The sequence below is a fragment of the Tachysurus vachellii genome, chromosome 1, assembly GCF_030014155.1.
Source record: "Tachysurus vachellii isolate PV-2020 chromosome 1, HZAU_Pvac_v1, whole genome shotgun sequence".
NCBI classification, from domain to species: Eukaryota; Metazoa; Chordata; class Actinopteri; order Siluriformes; family Bagridae; genus Tachysurus; species Tachysurus vachellii.
The window spans coordinates 3,435,657-3,453,785 of NC_083460.1; the positions used below are offsets into that span (position 1 = coordinate 3,435,657).

At 39.6% G+C, this 18,129-nt stretch overlaps 1 protein-coding gene across 2 annotated transcripts in view; it reads right to left on the bottom strand.

The window, feature by feature from the left end:
- The window catches only part of egfra (epidermal growth factor receptor a (erythroblastic leukemia viral (v-erb-b) oncogene homolog, avian)), a 58,948-nt gene extending 41,506 nt beyond the window's left edge, over window positions 1-17,442 (bottom strand). For both annotated transcript variants that reach the window (XM_060868236.1, XM_060868245.1), the window contains exon 1: window positions 17,176-17,442. In XM_060868236.1, coding sequence (XP_060724219.1) covers window positions 17,176-17,254 — 79 coding nt within the window. In that variant the 5' untranslated portion in view covers window positions 17,255-17,442. The remainder of the gene's footprint in view (window positions 1-17,175) is intronic.
- Between the last annotated feature and the right edge of the window lie 687 nt (window positions 17,443-18,129).

Sequence of the window (18,129 nt, forward strand, 5' to 3'; positions counted from 1 at the left end):
CATTCATTCATTCATTCATTTTCTACCGCTTATCCGAACTACCTCGGGTCACGGGGAGCCTGTGCCTATCTCAAGCGTCATCGGGCATAAAGGCAGGATACACCCTGGACGGAGTGCCAAGCCATCACAGGGCACTCACACACACTCTCATAATCACACAGTACGGACAATTTTCCAGAGATGCCAATCAACCTACCATGCATGTCTTTGGACCGGGGGAGGAAACCGGAGTACCCGGAGGAAACCCCCGAGGCACGGGGAGAACATGCAAACTCCACACACACAAGGTGGAGGCGGGAATCGAACCCCGACCCTGGAGGTATGAGGCGAACGTGCTAATCACTAAGCCACCGTGCCCCCGTTTCCTAAGTCAGTCATATAATAAAAAAATCCAGTATGAAAGATTACAAATGTGAGATGGGAAACTGAGGGGGAGTTTCCAAGGTGACAGTTAAGATCAGAGAGTTCAATCCACTTATGCAACTGGCAGTCTTTCCAGTTTCACATGTTGCTTGGATCTTCTACCATCCGTTTTAGAGAGGATTAGGGGTAGAGGGTTCCAGACTCCCACAACTCTGTAGTAAAGTGTTCCCAACCCATACATCTGCACTACGCAGTTCTATGGTTCATCAAACACTGATTCTACTCATCAGCTCATTCCCGAGATCATAAAAGAAAACCAAGCAACGCTTCCAGGCTTAAGCAATCATTAAAGGTGTCGACCTGAGGCGATTTACTCAATCCACACATCTGTAGCATGCAGAAATTCACATAATACAACCTGTCACTGCTAGAGAGAAGGGAGAGGCAGACCTTTCCAGAACATTCCAAGAGTTAATCACAGCCCAAGGGTTTTAATCTGAATTCACATAAAGGATTTGAAAGGTTGTCACCTTATTAGACGCAAAACATTTCCTAAGAACAAACAACATGTATTTTTTGTTAAATAACTGCATTCACAACAACAAAGTGCAGTTATTATTTGCAGTAGAAAAGTGTTCTTTTTACACTTTTGTCTGTGTCTTGCAATGTCACTAACAACAACATGCCAATTTCTGAGTTGCGGATGTGACATTTGAACTTGAAAATCATCTAATTTCCTGTGCAACCATACCATCATTGAGTCAATGGATTGAGTTCAACTTGAATGTACAGAGATACTGAAAAAATATACCCATGGACATAATACAGATAAACTGACTGGCTATTTTATTGGGAACCCCCCAATAGGGATGTACCGATCCGATATTTTGGATCGATATCGGCGCCGATCCAAGCATTTTGAGTGAATCGGGTATCGGTGGTGCGTGACCGATCCGAATCCAATACCCGTGGTCATGGGTATCGTACTTTTCAGAGCGCCGCCAGTCGAATCCATTCCGCTTGAGGAATGCCCTAATAAATTAAACTCCATTCCGCGTTTTACCTACAGCATTGACCACGCTCCTGCTTTCTGAAATCCATGCCCGTGGAGGTTGAATAATGTCAGTTAACTAACTATTGCTTGAACTTATAAAAAAAATACACTTATATATTAAATGACATTAATGTAAATAAATATAATAAATTTTATGGGAAATATGTTGCACAACCGCCTGCGACAGACAGGCAAGTTTAGCAGGCAGCCTTTCTATTTACCTCAGCGCGTTAAACATGTCGCTCATTTGGGTGCAAGGTTTACTGTTTAATACATTTTGCATTGTGTTTCAAGAGTTCGAATATAAGATTCACTTTAAAATATTGCCTTTTCTTCAGAAAATAATTGAATTTAATAATTGCAGTATATATGGTTTAGATTGTTATACCACTAACTGTTAAAAGTACTGTTTGCTACTGCATTAATACTTTTTTTAATGGGCATTTTTGTATTTCTTTGCCAGAAACAAATAAATCTTAATAACTATACATTCTTTAGTTTTAAAGGTAGAAAAGAACACAGGTATCGGATCGGATCGGTATCGGCCAATACTGGCAAACTCTGGTATCGGAATCGGATCGGAAGAGAAAAAGTGGTATCGGTACATCCCTACCCCTCAACCCCCAATCTCCTCAAGGTTCAGTGTGTTGTTGGTTTGTTTTGAGATGCTTTTCTACACACCACCATTGTACAGAGTGGTGAATCTGGCCATTTTCCTTTGCTGCCTCTTATCAACAAAACAGTTCTGCCTACATTGCTATCACTCACTAAGACTCAATAGACAGTCTAGTGTAATCCTATTGTACTCCTTCTGAAATACTCAAACTAACCCAAGCACCACCAAACATAACTCACTCAAAGATCTAACTTACAAAGTGGTACGGTGGCTGGTGTGTGTATCCAGCCACATGAGCCAGGATTATAGAGGTAATTTTGTTTTACAGATTTTTACAGCTATTCATTATACAGTAGCAACCGTAGGCTGAATTGCTTTTTGTAAACCAACTCATTACTGCAACACATTTCGTTTCAAAAGGCCACGCTGTCTCTGCATGATGAAGAAGCCAGGCACATCCTATTCCCGCTACAATAAAATCTCTTTTTCTTGGCCTTATGCCATTGTTCAATTCTTAACATGCGTCGTGATAGCCCGTTCTCATCACACCACCTTGCAGAAACACTTTTTTCTTCTGTTACATTTAACATTTCTTCTGTTACACTAACACACACACACACACACACACACACACACACACACACACCAGACTAATCATGGATGTCTGATCCTTCTTAAAGCATTATATGCGATTGAATATCAGCAATGTCTCATGAAGATGACGGATTAGTCATGAAATCTCTTATGACCGGACACAAATGAGCGACTGCTGGTGTCTAACAATATTATTTCACAGAAAATATCTAATGATGACAAATGAAAGGACATAAAAGCTTTAATCAAGGAGGAAGTTTGCTATAAAAACCAAATTAGTGCTGTGTTTGTCTTTGAGATGTGAGAACCCAGTGGTGAATCAGCTTCCTGCGGTGAAAAGCCATCACCCACATTAGGGAAGGAAATTAGTTCCTTCATAAATGTAAAAAAAAATATTAGCACTGCAGCAAAAAAAAAGCAAGTGTAATTGAACATTAATATGTTTTTTGACCAAAAAAAATATAATAATATATATATAATTTAGCCTTGGAAATAATGGATGATTATATTAAATTATTTTTTGCGTTCTGTTTTTGCAGTTTGGTTCACACACTGATTTTTTTTTTGCTAGCAAATTGATGTGATTCGTCTTGTTTGGGATCGATGCTAAAGAATAAATCACATATTTAACATTTTTTTTAGGACTTCTAATGAATATTCACACACCATCTATACAAGCACACACTGAATTATTTTTCCATGTATGTTTATGATCTACTTATATATCTTATCTTCCATCATAATTCCATCATTGCAATTTCAGTTTCACTTAGCTAAACTGAGCTAGGCTCACATAGGTAATGTTAGCAAAGCAACCCAGCTAGTCACTTATTTTTAACCGTCTAATATAAAGATTTGAGATTTGAAATAAACTTAAATGAAGCCCATGGTGCAGCGATGGGAATTTACCACAGGTTTAACAGTAAGGTTACAGAGTAATTTTGTGAATCTTGTGTATAAACATGGCGCTCTGTGGCTAGCCTTGAAAGCTAATCCTGCTTTAAAAAGCCACAGAACCTTGGAATAAAAGCCTTTTTTGTTGGAGAGGTAAGCTGTTTCTCTAGACTCTCTGTATCTCCCTCAAGAGAAATGAGCCAAATCTCTCACTATCTGCTTTTCTTTCTCTGTCTACGACAACCTATTTCCTGACTGTGATGGTGATTTGCGAGTCCTTTTTGTAACATATTGTATTTTTAAGTAGGTTTTTTTTTTATGTGCATTATTTTTAAGAAGGTTTATTATAACTCTTGTGCAATGGGGTCCTCTTATTAAAAGATTCTTAGCTCAGTGGTTAAATACTGTATTTATGTTAGTTGTCTGAAGGATCCTTAAAAAATCCCTAAAACTCTAAACCCAAAGTTTGGACGACAATTTTATCTTTCCTCAGTTATCTTTTTAAATGTATTCACATTCAAGAACCCGTAGCACTTTTATCCATTTAGAGTGATATTCAATGTTGTGGAATGTCTTAAGTTAGTGCCTTTTATCACTCAGGTTATAGAAGGAATAAGCAACTGTTCGCTCATTTTTTCTCTCCCTCTTTTAGTTTATAAGTGAAAACAAACAGCTTGAGTTGCTAAGGAAAACCTTTAAATGAAATCTACAGCTTTACCTCTGACTGACACTGAGCTTTAACACTGGAGACTCCATCCAAAATGTTCCCCTACAAAACACCTTGCACATATAACCAATTATAAATGTCTCTAAAATCTGTACTGTATAAGTTAGTACTATAGCAACGTTATGTCACGTCATGTTATGTCATGTCATGTCATGTTATTTTGTGATGTGTTGTTTTGTCTTATGTTTGAACATTTGCATTAGTATAAACCTTCCAGGTTATAGTGACAAGCGGCAGTGATTCCACACCGTCTGACCAATCAGATTCAAATGTTTAACAATGTGGCATAAATCCATTACATAAATGTAACCACTGAATTAACAGCAACAGCAACACGGTTCAACACTAAGACCTTGAAAAGGAGACAAAGAGTCTTGTCTCTGTAACGATGAGATCCATTTGTAGACCAAACACATCTCCAGTCTTATAACAGCAGTGCTTCGAGTCCTGATATGACTAAAAACACAATGCTATCTGATGATTAGCTCTCTAGCCCAGATGCCAGTTCTTATTTAAAGATGGTAACGTGTTCCCTCAGGAAACCTTGGAATTCATGCCTCAATGTTATTTCACTCTGCATCATTACTTACATTCGAGTTGATAAGCATTAGCCTCTTTTTCACGCGATTTGGCTTTCAAAGCCAAACCCTGAGAAGGCTTAGAGTTTCATTTTAGTCCTAACACAACAGAATTCAATGCAAAACCCGCCAAGCAAGTCAGCATATACAAGAGTTATATTTTGTTACACCATGGTGACAAGAGCTGGCTTTAGCTTGTTCTCACACGTCAAAAGCCTTAGGCTGGGAAAAGCAAAGCCTGTGGTAAGAAAATCCCAGATTCTTTCAGAGTCTTATGGAAAGCAGGAAGACCAGATGGTAACAGAAGACGAGTGTTTCTGGGTAAAAAGCGTAAAGCAGGGCCATTTTTCTTTTCTGACGTGTGTTTGACATGTTCTTGTCCAGGTGTGTCATAAAATACACAGTGTACAACCTCCTTATTGCAACACGAAACTCAGAGGATGGGAAGCTGTTTTAAATTCTCACATTTAAGGCTTGAACGGTGCAAAAATTCACAACCACATGCTCTTTTTTTAAAGCTAGAGAAAAGGGGTTTTAAGGGGTGCACATTGAAATGAAGAAAGATTTACAACATATTACTGCAGCCCTAGCAGAGAAACGGTTAAAGGACTTGCTCAAGGGCCCAAAAAAATAACCCAGGTTTGAATCCAGGACCTCATACGGTACTTACAGTACAAAGCATGCAGTTTCCCACTGAACTACCCCCCAGTGTGAATCTGTACCAAAGCACCATGATATTAATTTTCACCCACAGTATAATGTTCCTCGTATCATCTTAAATATCATCTTTCTTTATCATGGTACCATCGTATCGATACACACACTTACAATCACAAGTATGAACTCTCCAGTTCCCAGAAGTGACGATGTTATTGTTGCATTGTTTTGCTGAAATCTGACCGTAAAATATCATTGCACTACATTGGAGAGATTCATTGCACTACATTAGTCTTGACACAATAGAACATTTGGGTGTTTACTCAAAGCTGATCTTGTTATCTAGCTTTAGAACTGACACGTTGCTTGTTTTGAAGAAGCTTCTAACAATGATATTGGAGTTGTGATTCAGTTGTCATAACTTCTGTGCCTGCTTCAGTAAAAGAGGAGAAGCTACTGTGTCAGGAAGTCCTCATACCTGTCAGTGCTAGTAAAGGAGGCATGGCTTCTGTCTGTCAGTTCTAGTGAAGGAGGCGTGGCATCTTTCTGTCAGCTCCAGTGAAGGAGGCGTGGCCTCTGCCTGTCCAGTAAAGGAGGTATGGCCTCTGCCTGTCCAGTAAAGGAGGTATGGCCTCTGCCTGTCCAGTAAAGGAGGTATGGCCTCTGCCTGTCCAGTAAAGGAGGTGTGGCCTCTGCCTGTCCAATGGAGGAGGTGTGGCCTCTGCCTGTCAGCTCCAGTGAAGGAGGCGTGGCCTCTGACTGTTCAATGTAGGAGGCATGGCCTCTGCCTGTCCAATGGAGGAGGCGTGGCTTCTGTCTGTCAGTTCTAGTGAAGGAGGCATGGCCTCTGCCTGTCCAATGGAGGAGGCGTGGCTTCTGTCTGTCAGTTTTAGTGAAGGAGGCATGGCCTCTGCCTGTCCAATGGAGGAGGCATGGCCTCTGCCTGTCCAATGGAGGAGGCGTGGCCTCTGCCTGCCAGCTCCAGTGAAAGAGGCGTGGCCTCTGCCTGTCCAATGGAGGAGGCATGGCCTCTGCCTGCCAGCGCCAGTGAAGGAGGCGTGGCCTCTGTCTGTCCAATGGATGAGGCGTGGCCTCTGGCTGCCAGCTCCAGTGAAGGAGGCGTGGTCTCTGCCTGTCCAATGGAGGAGGTGTGGCCTCTGCCTGCCAGCTCCAGTGAAGGAGGCATGGCCTCTGCCTGTCCAATGGAGGAGGCGTGGCCTCTGCCTGCCAGCTCCAGTGAAGGAGGCGTGGCCTCTGCCTGTCCAATGGAGGAGGCATGGCCTCTGCCTGCCAGCTCCAGTGAAGGAGGCGTGGTCTCTGCCTGCCAGCTCCAGTGAAGGAGGCGTGGTCTCTGCCTGCCAGCTACAGTGAAGGAGGCGTGGCATCTGCCTGTCCAGTAAAGGAGATGTAAATTCCTGCCTGCCATTCCAACATAGGCATGTACCGGGCCAACTGAAGGACGTGTGGCCTCACACTTATATCTAGCACTTTTTTTGAACGTTACTGACTCCAACTGATGACACTGAATTGTATTGAATCACTGATTTCTTTTCATACACTGGGCTGTTTCATACACTCCCACATCATGACCCTGTCTCACGCTTATTTCTGGTTAGTAAGTGGAAACTTTGTCTTGCAGCCATTATTGGCTCCTTCAACAACTCCGAGCTTGGAACAGACTCGCTTGTAACTTTGGATAAAAGCATCTGCCAAATCATTATGTAAACCCTGTGGTGTCTGCCAGAGCTTAGCATCTTACACTTTTCCTTGTGCTTTTTTCACCATTCTGTGTACGAGCTCAAGCTGCTGGTCAAATATGGGCTTCTTTTAGAGACCTAGAGCTGGAGAGAGATGAATCAGAAAGATCAGAGCTGTCCAATGAGTCAGGAGCAGAGAGAGAGAGAGAGAGAGAGAGAGAGAGAAAGCCAAGCTAAACACACACACACTTTTTTCACACATTTTATGTAATACCATTTCTGTGTTCTAGGACAAAAATATTTCTTTTTAAACTTGATGAAAGAGCACTGAATATATTACAGGTTCAAGTGTGTGTGTGTGTGTGTGTGTGTCTGTGATTGTCTATTCAGAGACTGCTGGCCTAGAACTGTCATCTTGCTCCTTGATACTTTCCTTTGTCCGACTATTGCTAAATATACCACTCAAATGTCAGATTTACAGGAAAACCTTTTCCAGAAGCAAAATCTAAAAGCATGACAGAATTTTCCTAATATATACAGTATATAAGGAAACCTGTCCTCACCTGCTTCAAAACACAACTGCCATCGTTTGCTCATTTACGTTACAGTTAATTATTTGGCAGTTTAACGCTACAGAAAGTGCCATAAATTCTATATGCAGGATTCTTTCATTCATTTTAAATGCTTTTAGACCTAATTAGCTGTTAATTAAAAAAAAGCCATATGAGATTGATTAAAACCCAAAAAGGAGCAATACATGCGGTGTGGCTTTGTAAATTTCTTTAAAAAAAAGAAAGAAAGAAAGAAAGAAAGAAAGAAAGAAAGAAAGAAAAAAAGCTGAACAGGGTCCGTGTACGACAGAAGCCTCTTGCATGGACTCGCACCTAATGAGATGTAAAAGAAGTGATGGGAAAGTGTGTGTGTGTGTTTTTTTTTCCAGACTGAATTCCAAGGTCGCTTTCCACCACCGTGGCCTGTTTGCTGATGGAAATGCAATAAAGCCTGTGACGCTGACCACTATCGTGCAACTATTTTAGGTTTTAGGGGTCGTTTATGTCTTTCCAAACAACAATGTCTTCCGCTGAGGGGCTTCGACATGTCACAGAGGATGAGAAGGTTACGTGAATGTCAGTGTCTTTCCGAACAGCAGCGAAAATCATGGTAGTGACTTGAAAACTTAGGACTTGACCTAAAACGCCGGATCACACAAAGATTTCTGATCCACAGAGGTATTTATATGCATGTTGCTGTCTTAAAGATATGCAATTTACTACCATGAAACTATTGATTCATTGAGCACCTTTTTATTAGGGCCTGAAACTTACCTCAGGAACAATGGATGCGTAAAAGGTATTAAAATTGCTCAAACCTGTTTTTTTTTTTTTTTTTTACAAAACACAATAAAACCTTTATTTTATGTAGCTTGAAAGGCGATTTAAAACAAAGAGAGCTTAGGAAATATGATGACGGGAAAGTTTTCATATTCGATATTTGGTACTTAAATCTGATTTGATGGGGAAAAATAAAAACAGCAACATGACTGGAAGAAATAAAAAAAAAACATCTGTATGGAAATAAAACCAATATGTAGCTCCCGGACAGGATTTGTTTTTAATTAAGCTTGTGCAAATAGAACTGTTCAGGGCGTGAGAGTAAAAAAGTCTGCAAGCAGATTATTGTATTGAAGATGAGAAAAAAAACAGGGTAGATGACCTGAACGTTGGGATCTGTGTTCAGTATTTACTGAAATCCCACCAAGTGAAAAAGTAAACCGGAATGACAAACAGAATGGCAAAGAGAAACGACTGGCGGATTGCTGGCGGGAATTATGTAGTGCAGACCCAAATGGATTCTAGTCATTTCCAAACCCACTCAGTGTCATTACGCTGAGCGGAACGGTCAGAGGCATGTCGTCGCTGCAAATGGCAAAAACATCATGGAACTTGACACTGGCAATCAAACCTGTCTCTTGCAGCCAAATTAGACCCGCAGAAACCCCCCCATTGTTCTTCCATCAAACACAGACACATTTTCGAATCGTAGGAAGCAGAGGGTTGTGCCAGGTTAAGTGCCTGCTGAATAGCTTAAGCAATGCTGGAGGGCTTGCTGTTTTCTCTACTCCAAACTCTTTCACAGATGTAGCTCTGGGAAAGTAGAGCACGCGGTACAGCCATCAAGCCTCTGTGACATCCAGAGGCAGCTTTAATAGCTCAGCATTTTTAACAATCGTACCACCGGGAACTCGAGGAAGAGCCGAGAGAGGGCTCTGATAACGTGCTTTGAAAGAAATGATGGAAAGCTAGCTGTGGAGGCGGAGGTGAGAGGACAGGATGAAGGAGCAGAGAAATCAGAGGCCGACCTGGCAAAGCAACGCAATAACTATTCAAAATGAATGCAAATCCTGTGGGTGCTTGGCAGAACAGACAGAACAACAAGAGCTTTTTTTTTTTTTTTTTTCCCTTTCGATTTAAACCTGCAAATCTCTTCAAACTCATCCATCTTTCTTTACAAACTAGCACACAAGTGATGTTTACTTTCAGAATTATCGCAGATTTATCGGAATATCTGACAAGGCACACGCGACTTGTTTACTCAACAGCAGGACGCTCAAGTGCGAAGGCCGATTCGATAAACAAAGCATTAAAACTCGATTTTTGCAAAACACTTCAGCTTCTTATTCAAATCGGATCTCTTCAAAGAGTAACAAATCTGAACCTACAGTCAAAAAAAAAAAAGTCAACAATTAACTGTCGCAATAGTAATGTTAAACGTGCACCAGCACAGAAAGCAGACTTAGGACTTATTTTTTTAGGATTCTAGCAGTTCTGAGATGAAATGTAGTCCAAGCGTCAAGTTATTATTTAGCTTGCAAAGACTGTGGTAAAGTTAAGACGTAAAATCCCTCTGTCCTGTGTTCATAATGAAGCCCTGAATCCATTTCCTTTTCAGAAAGAATAAAAAAAAGACAGCTTAAGAGCCTGTCATCAAATCCAAACCTCATCTGAGGGAAAACAGCACTAAAAGGTTTCATGTTTGATATGTTCCCCATATACAACCTGACTGACTAAACCAATTCAAATCCCAGGAGAAAGATGCTGGCAGGACTAAAGCTTCTTTCACCATTACTGTAGGAAGCACTGATGGCTTTTCAATCTACATGAGGATGTGACCTCAGTGGAGTGTAACTTGATTAGCTTCCTCCCATCTTTCACTAAACTTTAGGGTGCATATTCATGAAAATCCGTAGTGTAAAGAGTTTCTGTGAGGGTTTTATGTGGCCGTTTCCCCTACAATTAAAGAGAAGATCTTAGTAAAACACTTAAAAGAGCATAAGGTCATAAGGTCAAAAAGTGTTAGGAGTCGTGAGGAGGACTTTTAAGAGGATGAAGAGTTTCTTTATCAGAGGAGAAAATGGCTGAAAGGTGAAGAGGGAGAAGAAATGTATTGTGTACAATATTTAATAATGATAGTGAGTTAATAAGAGGATACAGATTAGATTATTTTTGTGACCAATCACATTAGAGAGAACATCTCCACTATGCTGCTGTGTCATTTAGAGACTCGAACATCTCTGAAACAGAGCTGAAATGCCACAGCAGCAGAAATGATATCATTTGTCTCTATGACATTTCTGTTCTGTGTCGGAGATGTTTACATTTACATTTACATTACATTTATTACATTTAGAGGGGGGGCACTGTGGCTTAGTGGTTAGCACGTTCGCCTCACACCTCCAGGGTTGGGGGTTCGATTCCCGCCTCCGCCTTGTGTGTGTGGAGTTTGCATGTTCTCCCCGTGCCTCGGGGGTTTCCTTCGGGTACTCCGGTTTCCTCCCCCAGTCCAAAGACATGCATGGTAGGTTGATTAACATCTCTGGAAAATTGTCTGTAGTGTGTGATTGTGTGAGTGAATGAGAGTGTGTGTGTGTGTGCCCTGCGATGGGTTGGCACTCCGTCCAGGGTGTATGCTGCCTTGATGCCCGATGACGCCTGAGATAGGCACAGGCTCCCCGTGACCCGAGGTAGTTCAGATAAGCGGTAGAAATTAATGAATGAATGAATGAATATTACATTTATAACAAACAGATGTTAGAACATCTCTAATATGATCGATCACCAACGTAATCCCTACACCATATAGTCTCTAATATCTTAACATAGAGACAAAGTGAAGGTTTATAATAGACCAGATTTTAAAAACCTGGCTCCTTTTTTTTTTTATTGAACAGCCAATCACAGTCTTCAAAAGAATGTGTCACCTAGTAACATGTTAAGCCCCGCCTCCTCTCTAAGATAAAAGTTGAGATTGGTCCTGAATCATAGTTAGAAATTTTGAGCTAAATGAAAAGCTCTCTGAGATCATTCTGAAAATCTTTATAAAATTGGCCCAGATCATGAAGAGGAAATGGATGAGGGCAGAAAAATTCGAAACCTTCTTCAGATTTGTCAGATCTTGGTAATGTGTTGGACTGCTGTTTGAATCCCTGGTCCACAAAGCTACCACTGCTGGACCCCTGAACAAGCTCCTTAACCCTCAAATGCTCACTTGGGTAAAATGATTTGTGTCTGCCAAATTCTGTAAATGTGTTGGAAGTAATGGTGATTAGTGATTGGTGAATAAAAATAATAGTGATCAGTTAATGGTTGTAAATTTACCGTTATATGTGGGCATGTGGTAACTTAGTGGTTAAGGCGTTGGGCTGCTGTTTGAAAGGTTGTAAGTTTGAATCCTTGTTCCACCAAGCTGCCACTGCTGGGTCCCTGAGCAAGGTCCTTAACCCTCAATTGCCCACTTGTAGAAAATGTTAGTTACTTTGGATAAGGGTGTCTTCCGAAGGTTGTAAATGTATTCAAAGTTATTACTGATTGTTCGAAACAAACAGACAACCCTGTCAAGGCTTCTACTGTACATTGGTGTATCTGTTCTTTTAACTAATATAACTATTAAAGGAAATAAAGGACTAAAGGAATAATCATGCTTTGTGTAGAGATCTGAGTTTTTCTAGAGATTTAAAGACCTCAGATTATTTCTCTTTCCATGGTGATAATACTGCGTAAACAAGATGGTGCTATTCATGTTTTTCTTGGATTATATTGCATTACCATCTGGTGTTCGGCATTAAAATGGTGTTATTATCTCCATTATCTCACCTACAATTGCTGAGTTCATGCTTTGACGAATTAGAGCAGGTAGGTAGTTTCTCTTTTCATTCGCCAGATGTTAGTGTTGGCAAGGATGCCAGGGCAATTTTGTAAAACGAGCATGTGATGAAGAAGCCAAGCGGAATAGAAACATCTGCCTTAGGCCCCGGACAAGAAAAAAAATAACTTGGCTGCCTTTGAGTCCTTGTGGAGTTTGTGTCCACTCGGAGACACTCAGGAAGTGAGGGAGTAACAACAACTGCAACCACGCAAATGGAGGTGCGGTAAAAAACCGAGGGTTTTGCTGGAACATCTTTGCGTATAAAGCACACACGCTTTGCACACCGCCGGCTCATGTGCAGGCAGGCCTCGCGCGTGCCGTCTGTTTTGTTTAGCCGTACCGAAATATTTGGGAGATCTGTCTTTAAACATGAGCGATTTGTTAAGATTGGGAGAACACCGGTTTGAAGTGGACGCTGGTCAGAGCAGCCAGGAAGCATCACTTGTTTAATCTGCTCACCAGTTTAATCTTAATACAAAGCAACAGCACTCTAAGAAACTGTGGCAGTTTGTAAACTAATTAAGACAGAAAAACTTTATCAAGCTACGTGTTCTAAAGGTCAGCGCAAGAATCCCTCCATGCAGTGTTTAGGAACAGTGGCATCAAGCTGTGATGCCGATTCACATGCACTCCTAAAAAGGGGTTTAGAGCATGGCTTCAAAAAAGGTTACCATGCTGACAAGCGCATTCCCACAGCCTTAGTGTTTGGACCAGTCAGATCCGCCCGAGAGATCTCAGCACGAGAGTCGCACCACACACAGAGCGACCGTTAAGTCTCCGTTAACCCTCAGATTCTGTTCTTTATCACAAAGGATGTCCCATTGATCATAATTTTACTACAATATACAGTGAATATACTGTACTGTGCTTTAAAATACTATTTCATCCCATCTGATCAGGTTAGAAACAGGACTACCATTTGTACCTTTTCTTATGACCTATTAATTTGTATGAAACCACATGAATATGTATCTTCTTCGTGATAAAGCATGAATATAATACATATATATCTTCTATTTTTTGTTTTGATTCTTTTTATTGCTTCTTTTATTTGTATTCTTATATATATTTATCTTTTTTCATTTGCTTGTAGGTTTTTTAGGTTTGTAGGTTTTTTATACTTATATATTTTTATTTTTTATATTTAAAAATTATAAATTTTGGAGGGAATTAATGGGAGCAATCTGATTTGTGGAAAATAACTGTTACTTTTTAATCAGGCGCATGGTCATTTTTAGCCCTGTTAGATGTTAAAAATAGGTTGTTTATGATGAATAAGGGTACAGGGTCAAACTGTTGTTCTGCATATTAGAATCTGAAACAGGAGCAAATGTTATCCACAGAAGCAGAAGAGGGTAAAAAGCAAAAAGAGACTAAACAGTCTCCAGTTTTGCATTGAGTGCCTCACAAGTTTGACCTTCAGCATGGAGAGCATGGATGAATTTATGGAGCATGTACTGTACGTCCTTGTGGAAGAAAGTGCTCTGTTTCTTGGTCATAAAACTATATATAAACCAAACAAAGCAATGACACTGAAGACTCCTTCCATAAATGTCAAATACCTCCTTAAAAAAAAGGTTCTTAATCCATTTTTATTAGGATTAGATTATCTATCATGTGAATGAGTTGCTTTAGAACAAGGACATACAGTAAGTATACTATGATAATATACTCCGATTGATCAACACCTTCTGACCAATCAGATTAAAAAAATCAACAATTACAATGAATTATTGAATTATTAACTAAATAAAACCCCAGCACAGCATTTTAACCAACTCATGTAGATGACATACAGCCACAGTATTTGGTTACTTAACTTTCTACTTCATGCATTTCTCATGTCCTTGTAGTAAATATAGTCTGCTGTTCAAGGCTAGGTGAGGGAAAAAAGAGCTGGCAATGAAACAGCTAGGCTACATCAAGGCATTAATTACAACTCTTTTCAAGTTTCCTGAGAATTTTATTTGTTCATGCACATTTTTTAAAATCTGCCTCAACATATCTCTTGATATCATTTGCTTTGTCCGAGGACTCCCTGGGAGCAGATGGGTCCTGGTGTAAGGCCCGTAACCCTCAACTGCTCAGCTGTGCTTGGATTGTAATCCTGTAAGTAAGTAAGTCACTTTAAGGCAAAAAATAAAGAAATAAATAAATAAATGTAATACGTACTTCCTCATTAGAACTCTTTTGGTAATATAGATGTCAAAACCAGCTAATGATTTTAATACGGACACTCAATACTTGGCGAATTTGATAACAAACAAAGCAGGGGACTCCTGGCCTGGTCCATTCTGGTCTGGACCAAATTTTGCATCAGATTGTCCGGCCAAAAGAGGAAGCAGACTGTAATAAACTGATTTGTGTGCATCCCATCTGTCAATATTGGCACAGGCCACTGTTTACACACAGGACACCTCTCAGCTGACCCGACTAACATGCCGAATTATTGAGCCACTCTAAACAAACAGCAGTAAACAGCATTACATGGGCCAATTAACAGCATGGTCCAATATTTACTCCTTTATTTCACCTTTCAGCAGTCACAGACTTTGGCAGGGATCATAAGATGCACTGATTAACCTGTACAAAAGGCTTAAGGTTGCACTTTAATTCAGTATTATTCAATTAGATAAAGTATACAGGATTATAATAACACAGTGACAGAAAATCTATATCAGTGTTTTAAAATTCCGGTTCGAAATGCTACTTTTAGTGTTTAGCTGATCTATAAAACACCTTGTCAAAACTGTATTTAATAGAGTATAAAATTACTGAGTAGAAATGTACACATCTAGGGTAGATTTTCAGTGTAATAGCTGTAATTAGCTTAACACACTTTAGTGTGTCTGAGGTTAGATTCTTATAAAATATCTTTTCCCGGTCATGAATTATAACTCGAGTAGCTAATATAAACTTAAGAAAATATATAAGTAAATAAATAAACTGATACATTTCTTTATTAGCTAAGTTACAAAATCTATATTAGCTTTCTAAACGGAACATAAGAATATTAGCTAGCGTATTAGCTTCACAGTACTGTAGCACGCTATTACCACAAACATAATTCACCACTATGATCTATTTAAAAACAAATGAATAGAAATTTAAATAGGTGATTGTATAAACAAGTGAATGAGTAAAAAAAAAGTTAAAATATTACCGATAAATAAATAAATAAATAGACATTATTGGACAAAACCGATCTACGTCAAAGGTAAAGAGATGCTTAGCAACAAGAGTAAAGTTGAGGGGGCTTTTGATCTGTCAGTGTCGTAAAAACAACTAATACTTAGGTTTCCGTGACATTTGACGGTACTGTTAACGGGATAACCGAGACTTATACACCCTCGGGGTAGTACGTGACCTGGCTAGGCTACATGTTAGCCTGTCCCAGTCAGAGTGAGAGTGAAATCACCATTTACAAGTCAAACTTCCGCGCTGTTCCCACGCGCCATCCGCTGCACATCACCGAGGAGGCTTGCGCACAGCTATGGCATGTCGCACTTTCCCCAGGGACTAAACGCTTTTGTGTTCCAAACACAAGACCATTTACTTCACGGTTTAACCCTGAATGCACTCTTTTATTGCTTGTTTTTTTAACACCAGACCTACTCTTATAGACCGGTATCCTGAACACACACTGTTTTATATCATAAACCTGAATACTGAACCTGAACCTTTCTTACTTAAAAAACACGTACTTATCATAAAGATACTGTTTTATATGAGCACATAATTGTTTAGAAAAATACACAGCTTTAAACTTAGACTTCTATAGTTATCCTAAACACTAACAATTGGACCTCGAATACCGACATGACCAACATATATGTTTTATAACATGAATACACACTTTGCCTAATATTGAACACCAGAAAACCTTGACTTATATCCTCGCTATATATATTTACACCTTAAGGTATGAGATTTAAATCCTGAACACTGATATGAATATTCTAAACATTAACACTTACATCCTGAATGCTTATGTGAGTGCTGTATCCAGTATAAGTGAAAACAAAACAAAAAACAAACAAACAAGAAAAACAACAATATATATGTATATTATTATTATTATTATTATTATTATTATTATTATTATTATTATTATTATTATTATATAACTAAAATATATCTTTTCCCTTAAACTAAAGACCAGAACTTACACCTGGACTTACACCCTCACAACATACCCCAAACATTTGCAATCAAACCTGAGCACTGATTCTGAACACTGACAGACACTTATATAATAATCCTTGAATATTTTATACTTTCAACACAGACAATAGCATCTCCTTGTTAAATCCCATCACATGTCTGAACATGAACTCAGATTTTAACACTGCTTTGTAAACCCTAGACGTTTTTAAAATATCAGCACAGTTTTAGTTTTTTTTTTTTTGTTTTTTTTTATACCCCAAATCTAAATCTATACCTTTATCTATACCTAAAACACATGCTGTAAATCCTGCACACATACTGGACCTTGAATACACTTTTCTTTTTTAACCACAACCAGTTCATATCAGCACATGTGTACATGTAACACCTGAATACTTGTTTCCCAAACCTGAATACCTGAACACACATATAGAAATCCAGCTGTTTTCGCCTTGAGCACGAGCGCGTACACCTGAACTTTACCTGCGTAAGGTAAACAAATCCAGCAGTTTACACACCGAGCAGGCGCGTTCTTGTCCATTACAAACCCAGATGTTTATATGCCTTAAACAGAGGTGTCCAGAAGCCTTACGTCAACATTCACACGTAATGTCTAGAAAAGTTACCTTTCTTTTCCGGCGTCGCGCACGAGCCCAAAGAAATCAGGAAAGAAAACAGGAATCCGGTTTTGGCCAAAGTCTCCATTTCGTCTCTTTTAACGCTTTGGATGTCTCTCTTGGTTTGTAATCGTGTTACTCCATAACTGTAACCCTCCTCCGTTGGATATGTGTGTGCGCGCGTCTGTGTGTGAGTGTGTGTGTGTGTGTGTGTGAAGTTCTGTCCAGATTCACGGAACCTCTCCCGACTTAAAACTTTTGACAGCTCCTCCTTCGCCTATCTGCACCGAAGAGTGAGAGTGTAGTCGATACTCCTCGGGCTCAATCTCAAATCCCTGACTTCACCCTTAGCCAAGTGCCCTAGGTAAAGATTTACGCAAGAGCTCCTGCGCCCTATGTAGTGCACTCCAACCTCCAATAGGGTTCCAGCCTGTGGTTTAAAGTCCTGACGTCATTTAGGAGTTAGGGAATGAGAGAGGGAGGGAGGCATGGAATGAAAGAATGAAGAGAAAGGGTTCCAGTAAGAGAAAAAAAAGGTATGTTAGGAAAAGTTAGTTCTCACATCAAATCCTGGGAACAGCATGAGACGCATTTTTTTTGCTGTTGCTGCTCCTGCTGTAACACACCTCACTGAACTCATCAGCTCTGTAACAAGAATCAGATGTTTAAAGAGGAAAAATGCAGGAATGACTACTCTGAGAACCCGAAATGTTGAAATGTGACCTACTTCACCTACTGTGTTGAATTAATCCAGTTCAATAAATCCAACTAAATGAATCCAGCCAAAAAAAAATCCATCAAAATTCATTCGTCTGAAGAAATGACTTAATCTAACAAAATCAATCCATCCGATCTAATGAATCCTGAATATCTATTATACTTGGATCTTAGATAAACAGATCTGAAATAATTTTTTTACTGAGATAAATATGTTACATTTATTCCAGAACATTTCCATACTGG